This window comes from Filicampus tigris, chromosome 12, assembly GCF_054856515.1.
Source record: "Filicampus tigris isolate MCC_2025a chromosome 12, RoL_Ftig_1.0, whole genome shotgun sequence".
Taxonomy (NCBI): Eukaryota; Metazoa; Chordata; class Actinopteri; order Syngnathiformes; family Syngnathidae; genus Filicampus; species Filicampus tigris.
In genome coordinates this window covers 1,517,577-1,535,199 of record NC_141228.1, presented here as the reverse complement: position 1 = coordinate 1,535,199, position 17,623 = coordinate 1,517,577, and the positions used below count along the sequence as shown (strand labels likewise).

General features: G+C 41.6%; 1 protein-coding gene across 8 annotated transcripts in view; it reads left to right on the top strand.

The window, feature by feature from the left end:
- The window catches only part of pomgnt1 (protein O-linked mannose N-acetylglucosaminyltransferase 1 (beta 1,2-)), an 82,101-nt gene that overhangs the window by 26,885 nt on the left and 37,593 nt on the right, over positions 1–17,623 (top strand). For all 8 annotated transcript variants that reach the window (XR_015088993.1, XR_015088994.1, XR_015088995.1 and 5 more), the window contains 2 exons: positions 11,577–11,647; positions 11,809–11,884. Coding sequence is in view for 4 of the 8 variants with exons in the window: in XM_086047507.1 (XP_085903633.1) it covers positions 11,577–11,647; positions 11,809–11,884 (147 nt within the window). In the remaining 4 variants the exon portion in view is untranslated. The remainder of the gene's footprint in view (positions 1–11,576; positions 11,648–11,808; positions 11,885–17,623) is intronic.

The following is a 17,623-nucleotide window of genomic DNA, read 5'->3' as shown; positions in this document are numbered from 1 at the left end:
GAGGTAGTCAAGTCAAGTGGGGAGATGGATTTAAGGTTTCTGAATTATATAGTGCGTTTTTCCTTGGGGAGGGGAGAAGGTGTGGTGGAGGTCCATAGTGATAGCCAGGTGGTCAGAAATGTTGAGGTTGGTGCTGGAGAGATTTTGAATGGTGAGACCGGTAGAGCAGACCAAGTCCAGAGTATGGCCATGGTTGTGGGTGGGGAAGTTGACATGTTGAGTGAAGTTGAGGCAATCCAGAAGGTCCAGGAACTCAGAGGCATGGTTGCAGTTGGTGTCGTCGATGTGGAGGTTGAAGTCGCCGCGAAGCAAAGTGGAGGGTGAGATGGGTGTGAGCTGTGTGAGGCAAGGCTCCCGCAACCTCCGCAATTATAACTCGAAAAATTTGCGGAACATTCTCTTCGGCTTCCGACACCGTCACGTGTATATTCTGATGCGTTTCATTGGTTAAGAGACCGAGAATTAAATAATAAATAGAAAATGACGTATATGCTGTATTGGCTTTAAGGGTAGAAAGACGCAAGAGAGCTCTCGGCTCTAGTGGAAGAAACCCAGTTATGCGCCCTCGGCGTCAATGGGTTAAGCAGGGAAGCCCAGACTTCCCTCTCCCCAGCCACATCGTCCAGCTCCTCCGGGGGGATCCCAAGATGTTCCCAAGCCAGCTGGGAAACTTAGTCTCTTCAGCTTGTCCTTGGTCCTCCTCCCAGTGGCATATGGAGTAAGATCGCTGTCAAAAAGGCATATCCGTGATTTAAAGATTCGTATCCGTAATAGGAAAAGGTGTATCCGTGATTAAAGATTCATATCCGTAACAGTAATAATTTGAGTACAAATCAAAATTTTGAGGGTTTGACTTCTTTTTTTGAGAGTACGAATCAAAATTCTGAGGGTTTGACTTCTCTTCTTGTGAGTACGAATAAAAACTGTGAGTGCCATTGTTTTGTGAATACAACTCTCGCTTCTATGACTACGAATCTTCATTACGCACGAATTGCCAGTTTAGAACGAATCACTTTTTTGAAGACGAATCTGCACAACATGCAAATTAGGATGACGTCATGTAGAACACAGGCAGGTCCGAAGGGGAGCTAATTGATACGTGATTCCTCTCCCAACGTGAAAAGAGAAGAAAAGAAAGATGGCGAACGCGAGCGATCACGGCGCTTCCAGCGGCTCAGGAGACGCATCTTCACAGCAGGTAAAGTCAGCAACGTGTATATCCAATGTATTCATATGTATTTCATAACGTCGTTCTGTCTCAAATAATAGCTTTGGACTCAGGCTTACGGCGATAATTGCAATCTAATGATGCGTTTCACTGTTAATATTAGTAGTAATGTACTAATGTAGTTCTGTTTTTCAACGTGTCTATGTACCCACAATTTATCACGTCAACAAAAATGTATTATATGGATACTGTTAATACCTCTTGCTAATTTGGTTGCTCCGTTTTTATTGATGAATTAAGTATTCTCACAGAACTAAAAAAAAAAAACAAGTAATGTGAAGACATAGTGAAGACATATCACAAAGGGCTATTTTGTTATTCTGTGAATTAGTTTAAACTGATATGTAGTGACACAAGTGAGGTTTATCCGCTTTAACATCTTACTGAGTATTGTTGTCGTCCTTACATGTATTTTGGTACAAATATTACATTTTCATAAGTACAGTACACCGTGTTTGTAGATAGTGTGTGTTGTGTGTATTTTTTATGAGTTGGTAGTGTAATATCTTTGGATATTAATAAATATATGCACACACGTCAGCGTCATCGGAGTTTGCTTTAATGTAGGTGACTTAACATTAAAACAGGGCTGACTGGGAGTTCACTCTACGTCTCCTCGGTAACTCTGGCATATCCAAACCACCAGCAGACTTTATTGGTACCTACCGGTAGTTGTAGAACAGTTGAGTCTCTATATAACATCTAGTATGCATAATAATAGCAAATTATGAATCTGCCTCATGGAGCAAACTTGTGATTGTGTATTCCTAGCAAAATATGTGAAATGTCACTGTGTGTTTTATATGCATAAAATTATAGTTTGTCAGTACACTGAAAAAAAAAAAAACAGTTGAATTTACTCAATTTTATTTTGACAAGTGCTTGTATGATACAAAACCATCTGAATCCTATTAACAATGATCTCTTTTTCTTTTGTAGTTTCTTCATTCTGAGCAAACCAGCCAGGCTGCAGCACTTTGTAAACCAGCCCCGAAGTCCACTGCAGTATCATCAGAACCTCTACCTGTTCAGCATACCCCTTAACGTTTTCTATGGAAATTATTTTAATAGATCCACTGTAAATGTCCTGGATGTAACGATTTACTCAAGCCCAGATTCAAGTGTCAAATAGGGCTGTCACAAACGTTTATTTTGCCAGTCGACTATTCACCAACAGGAGTTGCGATTGGTTGACTAATCGGATCATATGTAAATTGCGGCATGATCGCACCAGCAAGCTGCTGCTCTTATATGACTATCAGTAGCTTACAGCTAGATCTCTTTAAGGCAGGCGTGTCAAAGTCACATGGATGGAGGGGCCAAATAAAAAAAATTGCGACAAGCCGAGGGCCGGACTAATGGAATGGTCATTGAAATTTTTAAAAATGTCCAGATTGGATTGGGTCCTTCGCGCCTGCTGATGATGTCACGCTTCATATTTCTGTAATATATTTCTTTGCCTCTATATTTGTCACCCCCCTGGCTATTGTGTTTTTATCTTCGGAGTTACTCAATGAAAAAATTAAATAAAGTACATTACTGCTACTTTTGCGAGGCAGCTCGTACGTCACTTCCGTTTGCGTTTCTCATGCTAAACTGGAAACAATTTTCTGGTTGACTCAGACTGCAAAATTGTGTGTACTGTACATAATGTGAAGTAAAATGGAGAGGATCATATGATTGGTATGATGTCTCCAGCTGACTCTATTTTAGAGTGGCAAGGTATGATTGTGGGTGCTCCTGTCAGAAAACACAGGCCTGTATTCCAATTGACACATCTATTTATTGTGGTCTGCAACAACACAGACAAAGAATAACCTAGCAACATCAACCAATGCATATCCATTAGTTAACAATATGCCTAAACATTACAATTCACTGTATTAAGCAATTAAACAGCCAAACAATACATACAATACACATTCACACGGTTCATCACTAGAATAGTTAGCATAATAGCCGAAATAACTAACTAGTGTTTATCAACGTGACATCACTCACGAGAACATATCCAGGCTATTATGTACAGCAGTTACCTGACACGATCTTAAATGATTAAACTCACCTTTTAACATTTACACAAAACAAACGTGGTAAAACACGGGAAATCTGCAACTACTGAGTTTGCTGGCACGATCAAACTACTAGCTAGCTTTGTCGAAAGATGAAAAAAGAAAAGGAACCACGTCTCTCGCTATCAACAATTAGCGCTTGCGGAGCGTTCAATGCCTGCTCACAGTGTGCGACATTTCAGCACTACATAGAAACTCAATGAATTGATCAAATGCCAAAAATTACTAAAAATAAAACAATGTGAGATTTTTAACATGAAGTATTTCTTAATAAAGTGTGTTTTACTCCAAATAGGTTTTCACCACAATCCGATTCTGCAATGAAATATATTACAGAAATAGTGTAACGAATTGGGTTATCTGTGTTCTAGTCGAATTTGTGTCTTGCCAAGTTATGTTGTTTCCGAGGTTGATAAATGCATTGTGCGGTTTGCTGGATGGGAAGGCATGCGAGCGAGAGTAGCGGAGGACGAACAGGAGAGCGGTTTCTCTTTTTTGACTGAACGGTTGTCGTACTGTATTGGCGTCGGCTGTGGCCCACAATAGACGGTTGGACTAATAAGAACGTGATAATTAAACTACGTCTGTGTTCTTGGAAGACGCTACAATATATTTTAAAGCGTGACATCATCGGTACAGGCGCAAAGGACCCGATCACTTCTGCTACCCACACCGGCTTGCTGCGGGCCGGATCTAATAATAAAGCAATATCATCCCAGGGGCCGTAGAAAACCTTCTTGCGGGCCGGATGTGGCCCGCGGGCCTTGACTTTGACATATGTTCTTTAAGGTATCGTACAAAAGAATAAAGACAAGATAATAGTACATTCAACTTGTACTAAACTGTGCAGGTTGTACCAGCATTCCTGACTTGTTTTGAGTGGAGTACCAGTAATTGAAATTGAATTGTGGCCGTAAATATTTTATTGCTGAATGTTTAGTGCATTTTAAAATGGAACTAAAAAACAATACACAATGCTGAGTTGCACTAATACTATGAAACTACCTATAAATACAAAAGGAAAACACCAGTTTTGTAAACATATTTCACCCTTCCTTGGCACCAATCATTTTTTCTCCAGCGGGAGATGAGGCATTTTTGAGAGAAAAAATTGTGCCAAATAATTTGAGAGCGGCTATTGTTAACATGGTGTTGGGAATCGATTCTATTCCCTTTTATTTATTTATTTTTTAAATCAATGCATATTTTATGCAGTTTAAATTGATTTTAGATGAATCGTTACATCCCTAGAAAATGTTTCAAACAATGTGTAAATTCTTCATGTGTGGGGTCAGAAATCAGATTTCAACTGATTGAAACTGATGTACACAAATACAATTTCACACACAAAGGGTATTCCCTGTTCATTGCGTCCAATGATACTGAATAATAAATGTTATGCCTACCTACAAATAATATACTTGTAGAATATGCGACCGTCACCAATGGATCATCTTGGACATGACTGGCGACATTTCTGAAAATATAATTATATAAAAATATTTATCAGGCAAAGTATACTGTTTGAGATGATGGTAACTTCGATATGTAATCAAAATAAATTATTCAACTAAATGATAACATTGATAAATGTGGCTCTGAATTAAAAATGTATATTGTTAGCTGCATATCGTCGCTACCATGAGAAAAACACTTATCTCCATTTTTTTCAATTCTATTATTTTTACGTGAATAGTGTTTCCGCTACAGACATCGCATTAACATGAAAATTCAAAAATTGGACAAAAGTGTTTTTCACAGGACAGAGATGACGATATGCTGTATGTTGAAAAGAAAATGAATTAGTGTTACCCTCGTTTTTTTGATCGAATCAATACTGCTACTGTTCTTCAGGCATGCCATGAGCCATCTTGTTGCTACTATCAATCAATCAATCAATCACATTTTATTTATATAGCACTTTTCATACATAAAAATGCAACTCAAAGTGCTTTAAAACATTCAAAGCAAAACATAGAATTATCTTCAATCAAAAGAAAAGATAAATTATTTAAAAGTTGTTGAAAGCCAAACTAAAAAGGTGTGTCTTGAGCTTCCTCTTAAAAATATCAACAGTCTCTGCAGACCTGACATCCTCTGGCAGGCTATTCCAAAGGTGAGGACCAAAACGGCTGAATGCAGCCTCGCCATGCATTTTGGTCCTCACCCTTGGAATAAATAAAAGGCCGGCGCCAGAGGACCTCAGGATCCGCGAGGGCTGGTATGATAAAAGCAAATCAGATAAATAAGATGGCCCAAGACCATTAACACATTTATAAACTAATAAAAGTACTTTAAAATCGATCCTGAAACACACAGGGAGCCAATGCAGCAATTTCAAAACTGGCGTAATGTGCTCCCGCCCTCTGGTTCTCGTCAGCACCCGAGCGGCTGAATTCTGCAGTAGTTGCAGTGGTGAAATGCTCTTTTTCGGGAGGCCAGAGAGCAGGGCATTACAGTAATCTAAACGACAGGAAATAAAGGCATGCATCAGCACTTCCGTGTTAGCCTGAGAGAGAAACGGGCGGACTCTGGCGATATTCTTAAGGTGATAAAAACCAATCTTGGTTACATTTTTAATATGAGGAATAAAACTGAGCTCAGAGTCAAAAATGACGCCAAGGTTCTTCACACAATGTGAGGGATTAAAAATGTGTAGTTTTGGTAAAAGCTTCTCTCTCTGACCTTCGGGACCGATAACTAAAACCTCAGTCTTGTCCTGATTGAGCTGTAGGAAATTATCTGCCATCCATGACTTGATATCTAAAATGCAATTTAAAAGGGTATCAATGGGTCCTGTGTCATCAGGAGACACGGCAATATACAGCTGCGTGTCATCAGCATAGCTGTGAAAGCTGATGCCGTGTCCCCTGATGACATCCCCGAGGGGAAGCATATAAAGATTAAAAAGTAGGGGGCCTAAAATCGAACCTTGAGGAACCCCACATTTAATTTCATGAGTTTTAGAGGAACAAGTATCCATACTTACAAAGAAATATCGGTCTGTGAGATAGGAATAAAACCAGTCAAAAACAGTACCAGAGGTGCCCACTAGATTTTTAAGTCTATTTAATAAAATTTGGTGATCTACTGTATCAAAAGCAGCGCTTAGATCCAGTAGCACCAAGATTGTGAGTTTTCTCACGTCTGCAGTGCACCTAATATCATTTAAAATCCTTAAAAGAGCAGTCTCCGTACTGTGGTTCATCCTAAAACCAGATTGATATTTCTCCAAAATATTATTTGTATTTAAAAAATGATTCAACTGGATGAAAACCAGTTTTTCTAAAATCTTACTTAAAAACGGTAAGTTGGATACGGGTCTGTAATTATTAAAAACGCTCGGGTCAGAACCGCTCTTCTTCAGAAGGGGCTTCACCACCGCCGTTTTAAAGACAGCGGGGAAGACGCCTGTCTGAAGAGAGCAATTGACTATATTTAAAATTTGTTCTTCAAAAAATCCATAAAATGTCTTAAAAAGAAATGTGGGAATTGGATCCAAAAGGCAGGTTGTTGGGTTTACCTGGGAGAGAACTCGAACAAGTGTCCTTGCATCAACCAGGGCAAAATTTTCCAGTGTTTCCTCATGTAAATATGATTGTCCGGGTTTATCAAAACTTGTGTTTTGACGGGCTAAAAGACTGGATCTTATGTCATCGATTTTACTTCTGAAGCGGTCTGCAAAGTCCTCACAGAGAGCATCTGTTGGTCTCTGTGGGGACTTATTAAAATCAGAACTAGTTAAAAGTTCAAAGGTGGAGAAGAGAACCCTGGGGTTGTTTTTATTGACTGTAATGAGGTTTGAGAAATAGGAAGATCTCTCCAGTTTTACTGTTTTATTGTAGGATTTCAGTTGTTCGCATAAAATTTCATAGTGTACTGTAAGTTTACTTTTTCTCCACCTCCTCTCTGCACTCCTGCATTTTCTCTTTGATATTTTGATAGCATTGTTTCTCCACGGGGGTACAGTCTTTGTTTTTGTTGTTTTAATTAAAAGTGGAGCTACTGAATCTAATGATGATTTAAGATGTAGGTTAAAATTGTCAACAATAAGATCACAGGGTGCAGGTAAAATGTCAGCAGGAGTGCTTTTTAAGATCTCGATAAAATTTGCAGCCACCTCAGAAGATAGGTAGCGTTTCTTCACTGTTCTGACCGGGACTGCTAGATGGTTAAAACTGGCGATGTTAAAATAGACACAGTAGTGGTCTGACACTGCCAAGTCAACAACAGAGGACACACCAGCAGACAAGCCATAGGTTATAACCAAATCCAGGGTGTGTCCTCTGTTGTGAGTTGGCTGCAAGACGTGCTGTTTAAAATCCAAGCAGTTTAAAAGGTTTGAAAAATCTCTGGATAGTGGGTCCGAGATGTTGTCCATGTGTATATTAAAATCGCCAGTTATTAATATCCTGTTATAACTGGAATATAAAATGGATAAGAATTCTGAAAATTCTGTAATAAAAGAAGTGGAATGATGGGGAGGTCTATAGACGGTAATGCAGAGAATAGGGGGACTGCTAAAAACAAAGGCATGGTGTTCAAACGATAAATAGCTGCTAAAAATGATCTCCTTTGATAAAAGAGTATTAATAAAAATTGATGCAGTCCCGCCTCCTCTTTTGCCATCCCTTGTAGAAAATAAAAAGTTAAAATTCGGTGGGCAAGCCTCGTTGAGAGCAACTGGAGCATCTGTACCAAGCCATGTCTCAGACAAAAGTATACCATGTAAATTATTGTCTAAAATCAGGTAGTTTATGATAAAAGTTTTGTTTAAAAGGGAGCGAACGTTCAGCACGGCCAGATTAATTATTGTGCTGGACGTGCGCTCATGGTGGTACGAATGAGCAGTATTAACATATACTAGATTACCACTGCTAAAACCACGTTGTTTGTGTGTGCAAGGGAAGCTACTATAAAAGAAAAAAAAAATTGCATTGAAACTAATATTTTCAATTAAAATGTGCACAACTTTGTTGGCTTGTGCAGGAAACCTTCAAAATAGATATCCTGACAGTAAATAATATTTTAGCAGTACAGCATTGTAAACTGGGAATTTTGGGGAGTGTAACTCAAAATCCATTAAATACTTGGTTAATGCGTACTGATATATAATGATTTGCTCTTTTTGTTCATATACAATCAATCATTTGTTAGAATACACAATACAATTTTATAAAATATTTATAAAACTTCACTACTCTTTCGTGTCACTACATTTCTATTAAAGATAGCTTAAAGACAATCGGACTCAGTGACATGCCTATAAAGTAGAAACAAATTATTTGACATTTTGGTTAAGTTTTTTTCTTTTACATTAACACACTATAATGTCCTTGTTTTTTGGAGTTCTGTGAGACTACTTAAATTAATAAAATTGAGCGCCCAATTTAGCAAGAGCTATTAACAGCATCCGTACAATACATACATTTTTTGTTAACGTGCTGAATTGTGGTTACAAGTGACTAAACTACAGTATGGTGACAGATACGTTGAAAATAGAGCTACATTAGCCAAGTACTAATGCTAACAGTGAAACGCATCATTAGATTGCAATCTATCGCCGTAAGCCTGAGTCCAAAGCTATTATTTGTGACAAAATGACGTTATGAAATACATATGAATAAATTGGATATACACGTTGCTGACTTTACCTGCTGTGAAGATGCGTCTCCTGAGCCACTGGAAGCGCCGTGATCGCTCGCGTTCGCCATCTTTATTTTCTTCTTTACGCATGCACGGGGAGAGGAATTGCGGTTCGATTAGCTCCCCTTCGGACCTGCCTGTGTTCTGCGTGACGTCATCCTAATTTGCATGTTGTGCAGATTCGTCATCACAAAAGTGATTCGTCCTCAGTTGGCAATTTGTGCGTAGTGAAGATTCGTAGTCTTAGAAGCGAGAGTTGTATTCACAAAACAATGGCACTCACAGTTTTTATTCGTACTCACGAGAAAAGAAGTCAAACCCTCACAATTTTGATTTGTACTCACAAATTATTACTATTACGGATACGAATCTTTAAATCATGGATATGCCTTTTTGACAGCGATCTTACTCCATAGTGGCACACACCTCACCAGGGAGGCGTCCAGGTGATATTCTGATGTCCGTGCCACCTCATCTGGCTCCTCTCATTGTGGAGGAGCAGCGGCTCGACCCTGAACCCCTTCCCGGTGATCAAGCTTCTCACCTTATCTCCTCCACTTGGGGCAGGATCTAATCCCCAACTTGGAGAGGGCACTCCACCCTTTTCTGACTCAGGACCATGGTCTCAGATTTGGAGGTGGTGATTTTCATCCCAACCACTTCACACTAGGCTGCGAACCGCTCCGGACCAGAATTTCTTCGAAGCTGTCTGGAAATTATTCTCCATGGCCTCGTCGAACTCCTCCCACATCCAAGTTTTTACCTTGGTGACTACCAAGGCTGCATTCCGCTTGGCCATCTGGTACCCATCAATTGCCTCCGGAGTGCCACAGGCCAAAAAGACCTGATAGGACTCCTCCTTCAGCTTGATGGCAGTCCCCACCGCTGGTGTCCACCAACAGGTTCGGGGCACTCCGCCACGACAGTTACCGACCACCGTTAGCCCAGAGCTCTGGTTGGCCGCCTCAACAATGGAGGCTCAGAACATGGTCCACTCAGACTCAATGTCCTCCACCTCCGTGGGCGAAGTTCTGCCAGAGGTGGGAGTTGAAACTCTTTCTGACAGGGGATTCTGCCAGACATTCCCAGCAAACCTTCACAATATGTTTGGGTCTGTCAGGTCGGACCGTCAGCTTTCCCCTCCATCGGAGCCAACACTTGACCAGGTGGTGATCAGCTGACAGCTCCACCACTCTCTTCACCCAAGTGTCCAAAACATCCGGCCGCAAATCCCATGACACAACCACCAAGTCGATCGACCAGCGGCCGAGGGTGTCGTGGTGCCAAGTGCACATTTGGATAGTTGGACACCCTTATGTTTGAACATGGTGTTCATTCTGGACAATCTGTGACGAGCAATTAAATCCATTAGCAGACCACCGCTTGGGTTCTGATCAGAGGGGCCTCCCAATCACGTACCTCCAGGTCTCACTGTCATTGCCCATGTGAGCATTGAAGTCACCCGGCAAAACAATGGAGTCCCCAGAAGAAGCACTCTCCAGCACTCCTTCCAAGGACTCCACAAAGGGTGGCTACACTCTGAACTTCTGTTTGGTACCCAAGCACAAACAACAACCCCAGAGTGGAAAAGAGTCTAACGGTTAGGACTCTTGGGAGGACTAGTACCAGAGCTCAACCTGTGTGTGGAGGCGAGTCTAACGATATCTAGTTGGAACTTCTCTTCCTCACACACCAGCTCAGGCTCTTTCCCTGCCAGATAGGTGACATTCCATGTCTCTAGATCCAGCTTGTGTAACCGGGGATCGGACCGCCAAGCTCCCTACCTTTGGCTACCGCCCAGCTCTCTATGCACCCGACCACTTTGGCCCCTCGCACAGGTGCTGAGCCCATGGGAAGGGGGACCCATGTTGTCCTTTCAGGTTGAGCCCGGAAGGAGGCTCCAGTAACCCGCGTCCGGCAAGGGAAAACGGTGTCCATTATTTTTGCTCAACATAGAGGTCTTTTGAGCCATGCTTGGTCTGGTCCCTCACCTAGGACCTGTTTGCCACGGGTGACCGTACCAGGGGCATAAAGCCCCAGACAACTTAGCTCCTAGGATCAGTGGGACATTCACACCCCTCCATCACGTTAAGGTGATGACTCATGGAGGGGTTTTACAGTAATTATTAATCGAAATAGAGTTCAACATGACATCACTGTCATTAGTTACTTTTTTACAGAATTGCTAAGATAAACTCAATTGGTTATACACAATGAAAATTAGGGAGAAAAAAAATCTGAAATTAAAAACAAAAACAAAAAAAGCAATCTCTATATATAGACTACAATAATATTTGTAGGCAGTATTTGGTAGTGCAGTTTTTTCTGAAAATTCTAAAATTAGTCCTCGGTGTTGCCCAACCCAGCTAAGTAAATGTGATTCGTATATGCTCACCAAAAATGTTAGCCCTGTGTTTTCATTTGGGTCTTTGGAGAGTACGATCAAAGGATGACTGACACATTGCTGTATGGCCACAAGTTAGAGACAGGCCAGTTTGTTTGGAGTAGACAGTTCCATTAATCTTTGAAGACTATTTGTCTATTTTAAAATACAAATCCTACATCTTCTTGTTATAGACAAGTCAAACTCAGACAGTTACTTACCAGTACTTCCCTTTTCTTCCTTCTAGCTGCCCAATAATAGCGTCTACAATGTTCCTGTAGCCGTCATTGCAGGGAACCGACCTAACTATCTCTATCGGTAAGAGCTCACATTTTAAAATGGGCAAAAAACTTGGTCAACGTAATTCAGAATGTTTAGTTATTTGGTAAAGTTACATTTTGTAATAAAACAGTTATAGTTACAGACAATTAGCTTCATTTTTGCCAATTTTAATGCAAATATTCACCATCTGTTTTCAGGATGCTCAGGTCGCTTCTTTCAGCTCATGGTGTTAACCCACAGATGGTCACAGTCTTCATTGATGGATATTATGAGGTACTGTAATCTGTTTTGTGGTTTGTCCTTTTCCGCTTCGTTAGTCCGTCACTGGCGGACGCTTGTTTTTCTGACGTTTTTGGGGGATCCGACTGATGAGCCAACGAACTACTGACGGACTTAACTGACGATTACAATTCAGTTCGTCATGGAAAATGACAGGCTGATTAATGACGGACGGATATCCGGACGGATGACGAATGATAGACCAGCAAAATTTTGTAAAATGCCCACCTCTGCCAGATCTCTGCAATCACAGCCTCACCACCATTTTGTGGTAGAAAATGGCACACACAACACGATATTGAACCTGTTGTTTAAACACTCACGTGTCTCCCAGTTCCCTCACACATAAACACACACACAACGCGGGATAAAATAACAAGCAGCATTGTCCTTTTTATCTAACACCAAAAACATACATTTGTTTGCGTGTAACTCACAGTAACACGACTGGAACACTCCATTGTATATTGAAATATAGTCATCACTGTTAGTTAGCTATTAGCCAGAGGCTAATAGACAATGTCAACCAAAACATCAGGTAACAGCCAATCATGGCTCAACTTCAGAAAACAGGTGAGCTGTGATTGGTCGTTACCGGAGCCCTAAGCAACTGTGATATAATTTTCAGTCGACAGACGTGACAAAATGGCCGCCCCCAAAGATGGCTACAAACAGATGGATTAACTCATATTCTACAAACGGAACATTTATCAGAATGCCTTGTTTCAACTAATGGGCCTGCATAGAACATATTCTTGAAAAAAATATGTTTGGCTTGACTTCCGCTTTAAATAGCTATACTGTTTCGGCTAGTGAACTAGTAGCCAATGCCTAATAGCCACTGCAATGCGTTAACATACTTTTTTTTTTTTTTCACACACGACTCTGGTGCAACGGCAAAACACAATGATGGCAGCTGTACCTGAAGCCCCACTTGATTATACTACCACACTGGAATTAGATTATAAATAAATACAGAGTACAAATAAATAATTATTTTACTCACCTTTCCATTCGGCGTAGGCCATGCCTGGACTCAAGCAGCATGAAAAACAAAAGCTGCCAGAAAAAGCGCTGCCTTATCAGATTTGTGGAAGGGCCCTTTCCCTTACAAAAACACAACATATTAGCTACCGTATTTTCGCAACCATAAGGCTCCATATATTTAAAGATGCAGTCTCAGTTACAGGTGTTATTTCTGTATTTAACACATACATATGGCACACTGTAATATTAGGCGCGAAGCCTAACCCACGTTAGCATGCATGCACGCTAAAACATACGCTAGCATGCATGCTAGTGTATGTTTTTAAAAAGGCAGCGGGCAAAACTGACTTTGTTTTTTTATTGAAGTACTTAACAATGTACTGTTGTTATTTTTTGATCAATCCATCAAACATGCCAGCTTCCCTCTCGTCATTGTCAGAGTGAGTCCCGTTGCGGTGCGGCTCTTCAGAAACGATGCCGGCTTTTGCTAAAGCTCGAGCAACAGTGCAAACAGACACATAAGCCCAGGCATCTGTTAAGATATGTTTTTCTTACAGCGCATGTACGTGTGGTTTTGGGGGTACTGCGAAATTCAATCAATCAATCAATCACATTTTATTTATATAGCACTTTTCATACATAAAAATGCAACTCAAAGTGCTTTAAAACATAGAATTATCTTCAATCAAAAGAAAAGATAAATTATTTAAAAGTTGTTGAAAGCCAAACTAAAAAGGTGTGTCTTGAGCTTCCTCTTAAAAATATCAACAGTCTCTGCAGACCTGACGTCCTCTGGCAGGCTATTCCAAAGGTGAGGACCAAAACGGCTGAATGCAGCCTCGCCTTGGTCCTCACCCTTGGAATAAATAAAAGGCCGGCGCCAGAGGACCTCAGGATCCGCGAGGGCTGGTATGATAAAAGCAAATCAGATAAATAAGATGGCCCAAGACCATTAACACATTTATAAACTAATAAAAGTACTTTAAAATCGATCCTGAAACACACAGGGAGCCAATGCAGCAATTTCAAAACTGGCGTAATGTGCTCCCGCCCTCTGGTTCTCGTCAGCACCCGAGCGGCTGAATTCTGCAGTAGTTGCAGTGGTGAAATGCTCTTTTTCGGGAGGCCAGAGAGCAGGGCATTACAGTAATCTAAACGACAGGAAATAAAGGCATGCATCAGCACTTCCGTGTTAGCCTGAGAGAGAAACGGGCGGACTCTGGCGATATTCTTAAGGTGATAAAAACCAATCTTGGTTACATTTTTAATATGAGGAATAAAACTGAGCTCAGAGTCAAAAATGACGCCAAGGTTCTTCACACAATGTGAGGGATTAAAAATGTGTAGTTTTGGTAAAAGCTTCTCTCTCTGACCTTCGGGACCGATAACTAAAACCTCAGTCTTGTCCTGATTGAGCTGTAGGAAATTATCTGCCATCCATGACTTGATATCTAAAATGCAATTTAAAAGGGTATCAATGGGTCCTGTGTCATCAGGAGACACGGCAATATACAGCTGTGTGTCATCAGCATAGCTGTGAAAGCTGATGCCGTGTCCCCTGATGACATCCCCGAGGGGAAGCATATAAAGATTAAAAAGTAGGGGGCCTAAAATCGAACCTTGAGGAACCCCACATTTAATTTCATGAGTTTTAGAGGAACAAGTATCCATACTTACAAAGAAATATCGGTCTGTGAGATAGGAATAAAACCAGTCAAAAACAGTACCAGAGATGCCCACTAGATTTTTAAGTCTATTTAATAAAATTTGGTGATCTACTGTATCAAAAGCAGCGCTTAGATCCAGTAGCACCAAGACTGTGAGTTTTCTCACGTCTGCAGTGCACCTAATATCATTTAAAATCCTTAAAAGAGCAGTCTCCGTACTGTGGTTCATCCTAAAACCAGATTGATATTTCTCCCAAATATTATTTGTATTTAAAAAATGATTCAACTGGATGAAAACCAGTTTTTCTAAAATCTTACTTAAAAACGGTAAGTTGGATACGGGTCTGTAATTATTAAAAACGCTCGGGTCAGAACCGCTCTTCTTCAGAAGGGGCTTCACCAGCGCCGTTTTAAAGGCAGCGGGGAAGACGCCTGTCTGAAGAGCGCAATTGACTATATTTAAAATTTGTTCTTCAAAAAATCCATAAAATGTCTTAAAAAGAAATGTGGGAATTGGATCCAAAAGGCAGGTTGTTGGGTTTACCTGGGAGAAAACTCGAACAAGTGTCCGTGCATCAACCAGGGCAAAATTTTCCAGTGTTTCCTCATGTAAATATGATTGTCCGGGTTTATCAAAACTTGTGTTTTGACGGGCTAAAAGACTGGATCTTATGTCATCGATTTTACTTCTGAAGTGGTCTGCAAAGTCCTCACAGAGAGCATCTGTTGGTCTCTGTGGGGACTTATTAAAATCAGAACTAGTTAAAAGTTCAAAGGTGGAGAAGAGAACCCTGGGGTTGTTTTTATTGACTGTAATGAGGTTTGAGAAATAGGAAGATCTTGCCAGTTTTACTGTTTTATTGTAGGATTTCAGTTGTTCACATAAAATTTCATAGTGTACTGTAAGTTTACTTTTTCTCCACCTCCTCTCTGCACTCCTGCATTTTCTCTTTGATATTTTGATAGCATTGTTTCTCCACGGGGGTACAGTCTTTGTTTTTGTTGTTTTAATTAAAAGTGGAGCTACTGAATCTAATGATGATTTAAGATGTAGGTTAAAATTGTCAACAATAAGATCACAGGGTGCAGGTAAAATGTCAGCAGGAGTGCTTTTTAAGATCTCGATAAAATTTGCAGCCACCTCAGAAGATAGGTAGCGTTTCTTCACTGTTCTGACCGGGACTGCTAGATGGTTAAAACTGGCGATGTTAAAATAGACACAGTAGTGGTCTGACACTGCCAAGTCAACAACAGAGGACACACCAGCAGACAAGCCATAGGTTATAACCAAATCCAGGGTGTGTCCTCTGTTGTGAGTTGGCTGCAAGACGTGCTGTTTAAAATCCAAGCAGTTTAAAAGGTTTGAAAAATCTCTGGATAGTGGGTCCGAGATGTTGTCCATGTGTACATTAAAATCGCCAGTTATTAATATCCTGTTATAACTGGAATATAAAATGGATAAGAATTCTGAAAATTCTGTAATAAAAGAAGTGGAATGATGGGGAGGTCTATAGACGGTAATGCAGAGAATAGGGGGACTGCTAAAAACAAAGGCATGGTGTTCAAACGATAAATAGCTGCTAAAAATGATCTCCTTTGATAAAAGAGTATTAATAAAAATTGATGCAGTCCCGCCTCCTCTTTTGCCATCCCTTGTAGAAAATAAAAAGTTAAAATTCGGTGGGCAAGCCTCGTTGTGAGCAACTGGAGCATCTGTACCAAGCCATGTCTCAGACAAAAGTATACCATGTAAATTATTGTCTAAAATCAGGTCGTTTATGATAAAAGTTTTGTTTAAAAGGGAGCGCACGTTCAGCACGGCCAGATTAATTATTGTGCTGGACATGCGCTCATGGTGGTACGAATGAGCAGTATTAACATATACTAGATTACCACTGTTAAAACCACGTTGTTTGTGTGTGCAAGGGAAGCGTCTGCCGGTGATGGTTTCAATGGGAAAGTTGTCCGATAGTGGTAATGATAATGAGGGCCTGCAGGGGGAGCTAGTGAGGGTGGTGGTACCGTGAGCAGCTGGTATTGGCCTGTAAGTGATGGTAGTGACATTGTCATTGCAGCGTTTATGAGTAGAAGAAGAAATATGATTGGTAAACCAGAGTCAGCTGGGAGTGGAATTGGTTACGACATGGTGGATGTTAGCGGCTAAAATCTTGCTACCAAGAGAGTTCGGATGAACACCATCCGGCTGGTAAAAAGACGGGCGATTCCAGAATAGGTTAAAATTGTCAATAAAAGCAAAGTCAAGGTGGCCACAAGTGCGTAGGAGCCACGTGTTCAAGCTTAAAAGGCGGCTGAAGCGCTCGGCTCCGCGAGACAATGCCGGCAAAATGCCACTCACCCAGACCGACAGACCGCAGGTTCTTAACAAGGCAAAGAGGGCGTGAAAGTCTCTCTTCGTCTGCTCAGACTGTCGGCGTATTGTCTCGTTTGTCCCAACGTGAACGATGAGCCGGGTAATGGATGATGGCAGAGAGTCAAGAACACCCGGCAGGATGTTAACTATGTCCATGACTTTCGCTCCGGGAAAACAGCGGGTGACGCAGCCGGGATAGTGAGTACGTCTAATGGTGCTGTCGCCAATTATAACGGTGGTCGGTGGGTGACGTGAGGAGGGAACGCCAAGGGACTCACCACCGGCGGGAGATTCACGACCCCACTGTCCAGGATGGCTCCGCCGAGGCCGAGTGAAGACGGTGGATGACACCGATGAGTGTCGCTGATGATGCTGGTGATGACGACCACCCTTGTACCGGGACACCGCGTCCCGGAGCAGCCCGACGCGTGAGTGGACGGCCGTGTCACCGGCGGACCCGCCCAACATGGGGTTCCCGGCCGAGGTCGTCGCCGTGGGTGGCGGGGAATCCGAGGGAGCCCCTGGGAGCACAGCCCCAGCGTCGGACGCAGCAGTCGGTGTCTCCGACTGCTGTAGTGCAGTGATGGGAACAGGAGACTCACTCGCCAGGGCGGCGTACCGATTCCCCAGGACCAGTTGGGGGCGGTGGGGTGGCTCCCCGGCCCTCCGGCCGCGGGACACCACCTTGACCCAGGTGTCACTCTGCAG